The 6,388-nt window shown below is 46.7% G+C and overlaps 1 protein-coding gene across 2 annotated transcripts in view; it reads right to left on the bottom strand.

Moving 5' to 3' along the window:
• Positions 1-3,844: 3,844 nt before the first annotated feature.
• The window catches only part of Tmem138 (transmembrane protein 138), a 6,770-nt gene continuing 4,226 nt past the window's right edge, over positions 3,845-6,388 (bottom strand). Inside the window, exons 4-5 of one of the 2 annotated variants that reach the window (XM_013029097.1) lie at positions 4,760-4,832; positions 3,845-4,519 (exon numbers count right to left, since the gene is read on the bottom strand). In XM_013029097.1, the coding sequence (XP_012884551.1) occupies positions 4,407-4,519; positions 4,760-4,832 (186 nt within the window). In that variant the 3' untranslated portion in view covers positions 3,845-4,406. Of the gene's footprint in view, positions 4,520-4,759; positions 4,836-6,388 lie in introns of both variants that reach the window. The other variant, XM_013029096.1, reaches the window with a different exon arrangement.

A 6,388-nucleotide genomic window follows, 5' to 3' on the forward strand; every position in this document is an offset into this window, starting at 1 on the left:
CAAGAGCTCATCTGCTCTGCTCCAGCTTTGTGCCAGGAGGCAAAGCCCTGGACAGTTTAGACATTGTCTAGGCACCTTGTTGTGGTCATCTTGTCAACAATGCTATAGATTTGCACACTTTGCATCCAGGCAGCTTCCTAATTCTGCCCACTAGTCCCTGCCTGCTTTGGTTACCTACATCTTCAATGTTTTTTCCCAAAATTCTCCAGCTGTGGTCACCATGCTCCTACAGCAGCTTTCCAAATCCCTCAGTATGTCTGCCCACCAATGTAGGCCTTCTGCTGCCCAGAAGACTTCTCCTAAGGCCTCCATGTGCGATCTGGGTAGGGCAAAGCACAGTAAGCACCTTTGAACTCTTGCTTTCCTCCTCATGGAGTCTGCACCACGGGCTGGGCCCCTGGTGGCATGCTTCCCGAACTCCTCCCAGTGTGGGTGTTATTGTTCTGCCCTGTGCCTACAGGTGCCATTCTTAATGCAACTGTGCCACTGCCAACCAGCCTCAACTTGCCTGTAGCCCATGGGTTGTTTCTTTCCACAGCTATCAACCAGCTGTGGGTTTAGCAAACCCATGACCTTCGCCCACGCTCAGTGGGCTACGGTGAATGCCATCCTGTCTCTCCTAAGTCACGTCCCCCCCCCTTTTTTTTTCAGTCCTGGGGCCTGAATTTTGGCCCTGGGCGCTGTCCCTCAACTCTTCAGCTCAAGGCCAGTGCTCTACCACTTGAGCCACAGCACTACTTCCAGCTTTTTCTGTTGATGTGGTGCTGAGGAATTGAACCCAGGACCTCATGCATGAGAGGCAAGCACTCTACCATGGAGCCACCTTCCCAGCCCCTCCCCTTTACATTTTTAAAGTCCCTGATCTATCAGAGTTTAATTATTCTGTGTGTGTGTGTGTGATAGGTGCTGTTCCTGAGCAATTTTGCTCAATGCTAGCATTCTATCACTTGGAGCCACAGCACCACTTCCAGTTTTCTGGTGGTTAATTGGATGTAAAAGTCTAGCAGACTTTCCTGCCCGGACTGCCTTTGAACCATGATCCTCAGATCTCAGCCTCCTGAGTAGCTAGGATTACAGGCATAAGCCACTGGTGCCTGGCTAATAATTATTAATACTAACCTTGCCATGTTTAAACTGTGTGGTTCAGTCTCCTAATGGCCTCAGTCCGAGTCACCTGAAAGTTTTTCTACCTTACCCTACAGGATAGAATTATGTTTTGGAACCCAGGCTGGCCTTGAACTCAAGATCCTCCTGCCTCAGCTGGAGTGCTGTGATTACAGACATGTGCCAACATGCCTAGCTCATGCTTTTTATGTTGTTGTTTTGGTGACTTGAACTCAGGGCTTGGGCACTGTCCCTGAGCTCTTTTGCTTAAGGCTAGCACTCTACCCCTTTGAGTCACAGCTCCACTTCCTGTTTTCTGGTGGTTCACTGGAGATAAGAGTCTCATAGCAGGGCGCCAGTGGCTCACTCCTATAATCCTAGCTACTCAGGAGGCTGAGACCTGAGGTTCACAGTTCAAAGCCAGCCAGGCAGGAAAGACTGTGAGACTCTTATCTCCAATAAATCACTCACAAAACAGAAAATGGTACTATGCCTCAAGTGGTAGAGTGCTAGCCTTGAGCTGAAGAGCTGAGGGACAGCGCCCAGGCCCAGAGTTCAGGCCCCACGACTGACAAAAAAAAAAAAAGTCTCACAGACTTTTCTGCCTGGGCTGAGTTTGAACTACAATTCTCAGATCTCAGCCTCCTGAGAAGCTAGGATTACAGTTGTGAGCCACTGGCTCCTGGGTGCTCATATATTTTATTCTTTTAAATCTGTATAAGCCAGGTGCCAGTGGCTCATGCCTGTAATTCTAGCTACCCACAAGCTGGGATCTGAGGATCACAGTTCAAAGCCAGTGTGGGAAGGAAAGTCCATGAGACTCCAGAAGTAAAGCAGAGACTGGCAAGGGTGAGGGTTTAGGTAGGACAGCATTTTTTAATGTGTGTGTGCCAGCAGGGGGGCTTGAACAGAGCTTTGATATCTTCCTTTCCTTTTTTCCTTCAAGGATGGCATTCTACCACTTGAGCCATGCCTCCATTTCCAATTTTTTTGCTAGTTAAGAGATGAGTCTACTGAGGCTAGCTTCAAACCAACATCTTTATAGATTTCAGCCTTTTGAGTAGTTAGGATTACAGGTGTGAGCCACCAGAACCTGGCTAGAATTTTGACCACTGGATGGAGAGGGTATCTGATTGCATTCTCCATGAACAGGCTGGGTCAAGTCAGGGGTCTGTTCTTTGTCAAGCTCTGGATTGCTCACCAGGTCAAGTTTATATCCCAGAACACTTACTTCAGTGTCATGGCAGATAAGCTGTCTGTAATATTGGCTTGTTTTTGAAAGGCCTAAAGAAACACTTATCTCCTAAGCTTTTCTTGTTGGTCTTTATCTTTGGCTGGAACTTGAGAAGAGTTTTATAGTAATATAGGTCTTGCTGTCATTTTATTCTGTAGTATCCTGTTGTTGGGGTACAAGGAATCAAACCCTCACATTAAGCAAGTACCCTCACATTAAGCAACCACTCTACTATTGAGCGACATCTAGTCCTATTGCACTATAGATCTTCTGGAAATGCTTAGTTTTCTAGAATGCAGGAAGACTGTTTATTTACTACATTACTGTTTTTGTAAAGAAGAGAACTCAGGGTCAGCCAGGTGGAAAGATGCTGGTGGCAGGTATGGAAGTCACTGGGAAACTTCCCTCCCTCTCTCTCTGCAGGTGGGGGTACTGCACTCTAGTACCTGCACATCTCCCCCAACCCAAAAGCTCCTCAGCCTCCTGCTTTAGGCTTTCTTTGGTGTTCCTATCACATGACTTGCTTTAGCCAATGGGACTCTGAGGCTTAAAATGGGGATATCCAATGAGACTTGTGCTCTTCTACTCCTCACAGATCCCAGTCTACCTGCTGGAGGGTAAGTCATAGGATCCAGGGATGGCATTCTACCTAGGTAAGCCCAAACTTCCAGGATACCACACTGGTCACAGCTACCCACAAATACAAGGAGCAGACCCAGCTGAAATCACCCAGGATCAGCATGGGTCTGTTGAGCCCTGTGATCTGAAAATCAAATGATGTAGTCATACGTCATTGTGGTTTATTATACAATACTCTGGCAATAGAAAGTAGCACAGAAATTTTAAAAAATCTCCTTTGCCCAAATAGGCTAAATGGCTAGGTATCAGAGTACATTTTCTTTTTCTTTCTTCTTTGGTGCAGGTAAGGGGCTTGAACTCCAGCTTGCTTGTTTTTTGTTTTTCTTCTTTTTTGTTTTTCTCTACCACTTAAGCTGTGGCTATTTTTGTGGTTAATTGGGAGATAAGAGTCTTAAAGAGACTTTTCTGCATGTGCTAGTTTCAAACCTCAAAAATCTCAATCTCTTGAGTAGCTTGGAAATCAGGTGTTAGCTACCAGTAGCCAGCCCAAACACATATTGAATTTCTACAAAAGTACATTGGCTCAAAATGGGCTTCGATACATATCTTTTTTTCTTTTGGTCAGTTGTGAGGCTTGAACTTGGGGCCTGAGTGATGTTCCTGAGCTCTTTTGCTCAAGGCTAGCACTCTAGTACTTTCAGCTACAGCTTCACTTCCAGTTCTTTTTTTGGGGGAGGTTAACTATATTTTTTTTTGTCTTTTCTTTTTTGGTACTGAGGATCGAACCCAGGACGTTGCACTTGCTAGGCAAGCGCTTTGCCACTGAGCCACATCCCAGCCCTTACTTCCAGTTTTTGAATGGTTAATTGGAGATCAGAGTCTCATGGGGACTTTTCTGCACAGGATGGCTTTGAACCACAATCCTTAGATCTCAGCCTCCTGAGTAGCTAGGATTACAGGGGTGAGCCACCAGTGCCCAGCTTGTATTTGACCTATGGCTCCTTCTGCCCACTTGATCAAATAGATTGTGAGCTTGTCACTTTATATGCCTCTTAACCATGCAGAGAACTAGCTAGAGATGCCATCATTTATGAAAAAAAAGTTTATTTCCTGTTTATAAATGTAAAAAAAGTACCTTAGGTATAAAAATCTAAATGTCTGAGGGTGCTCAGTCAGGACCACTATAACCATCACTCTTTGCAGTTTTTAGTCAATCAAGTATGTCATGGGGGAGTGGGAGCCAGAAGGCTGCTGTCCCAGACAGAACCAAGGCTCCAAGGTTGGGAGCCCTGAACTTTGCAGCAAGGAGCCCAGAAAGCATTACGTACTAAAGACTGTGGAGAACACTGAATTTGCATGAGGAATGCTCTTCTTTCTTGAATGATAAACACAATCGGCCTGAGCCTATCTGCGGCCAGCTCTGCAGTGTGGCACCTGTGGCTTTTAGCAGGAAGGAATGGCATCCACCTTGCAGTGTGACAAGAGGCTGTCACCTTCGGATTTGCATGAACTCCCTGCGCAGCCATAGAGAGTCCTGGTAGAAGCGGGGGTCGCCCAGTCTCATAGCTGTGCGTTTGTAGAAGTAACAGTACAGCACTGCCACTGAGAAAAAAGTAGAAAGAAGCTTCAGAATGGCCCTGAGAGGACCAAACCTTACAAGTCTGAGACCTGCCCCATGTTCCCACTGTCTCTGACCAGAGGGCAGTGCTCTTTCCCATCCATACATGACCATCCCAACCATCCCAGGCCAGCTATAATGAGGCCGGGAAGCCAGGAGCAAGGCTCACTGCCAAAGACCCTTCTGGACCCCAAGTGAGCCCCAGGTGGCTCTCTGATCCTTACCTAGTCTCTGGAATACAAACAGCGTTTGAAGTCCATCTGTCCAAACAAAGCTGTTGGGGCTTTTCCAGCGTAACTTCTAAAGGAGAGATGAAAGGTTAATGGCCAAACAAGGCCTGAACATCTCCCTGGCTGAGCTGCAGTGAAACCAGTTGGTTGAGAATCATTGCTAATCTCACCTCCTAGTTTATAAGGCCAAGGAGTGTTTGGTCTGCTACACAGGCAACATCCTTTAGCCCACAGGGAAGAGCGCCGAGGCATTTACTCCCTTCCCCTCGAGTGCCTTTGCCAAGGAGAAATGACATGCAGTATCTTTAGGAGTCCAGCTGTCCAGCCTGGAAAATGTCAGCCTCAGCTCCTGTTAGATAAACGCTCTGGTGCTCTCAGGGCTTAAGCAGATCAACAGGAAACAGAATAGAACCCCAGGCAGGAAGCTCCCAGAGCCTCAGCATGGCTCTGTGTCTCTCATGGGAGTTCCAATTCTCTCCAGGGGATTCCAGAGCACAGGGTCCAGCTAAGAAGGAAGTTTTAGGAAAGAAGCAACTAGAGACTCTGAGGTTTTGCTTTGTTTGTGGGCCTGCAGATCTAGCCCAGGACCTTGCATATGTGAGGCAAACACTATCACTGACTGAGTTCCAGCTCCAGCCCCAAAGCCTGAGGTTTTAATGTGTTCCATGAAAATGAAAGCATGAGACCCATGAGATGACCAAAGAGAAGGAAGAATCTGTGAAAGGGAAGAAAGATAAAACCATGATAACTGGATTGGCTCTACAGCTCTTGCAAGCTAAAAGGGGTCTGGTTCTCCAATGTAAGAATATGGACATGGCAGAGGGCATGAAGCACCCAAATGCAGGCAGCATTCCTACACGGCAACAGAAACAGATACTATCCACACCACAGCCTGCAGGACCTGATGCCCACGAATTTCCTGTATCATGAGAAAAGCCATTCAACTTCTGGTGAACTGCCTATTTGGGACAATGGTAAACAATGTTCCAGAGTTACGGGACTTTTTATTTTATTTTGTCAGTCATGGGGCTTGAACAGAGGACCTGGACATTGTCTCTGAGCAAGTTTGCTCAAGGCTAGCACTCTACCACTTGAGCCACAGCTCTGCTTCCAGCATTTTGCTAGCTAATTGGAGATAAGAGTCTCACAGACTTTCCTGATTGGGCTGGCTCTAACCTGTGATCCTCAGCCTCATATTATAGCTGGGATTATAGGCAAAAAGCCACTAGAGTTTGACTGAGTTACTGGACCTTATCTAAAAGTCCAGTAACTTCCAAAGAAGTTTGGGAAAAAGTGTCCGTGACAATTTTACTTGCTTAGCACTTCAGCTTTCCTTTTGTCTCATTCCTATCAAGGAATTTTATTGTGTAAAAGAATGGTTTGGGGTTTCCAGAGGAATGCTCTTCCTGCTTCTTTAAAAATTCAAGAATTAGCCGGGCGCTGGTGGCTCACGCCTGTAATCCTAGCTACTCAGGAGGCTGAGATCTGAGGATCGCGGTTCAAAGCCAGCCCAGGCAGGAAAGACCGTGAGACTCCTATCTCCAGTAAACCACCAGAAAACCAGAAGTGGCGCTGTAGCTCAAGTGGTAGAGCGCTCGCCTTGAGCTGAAGAGCTGAGGGACA

Source organism: Dipodomys ordii, unplaced genomic scaffold, assembly GCF_000151885.1.
Source record: "Dipodomys ordii isolate 6190 unplaced genomic scaffold, Dord_2.0 Scaffold117, whole genome shotgun sequence".
NCBI lineage: Eukaryota > Metazoa > Chordata > Mammalia > Rodentia > Heteromyidae > Dipodomys > Dipodomys ordii.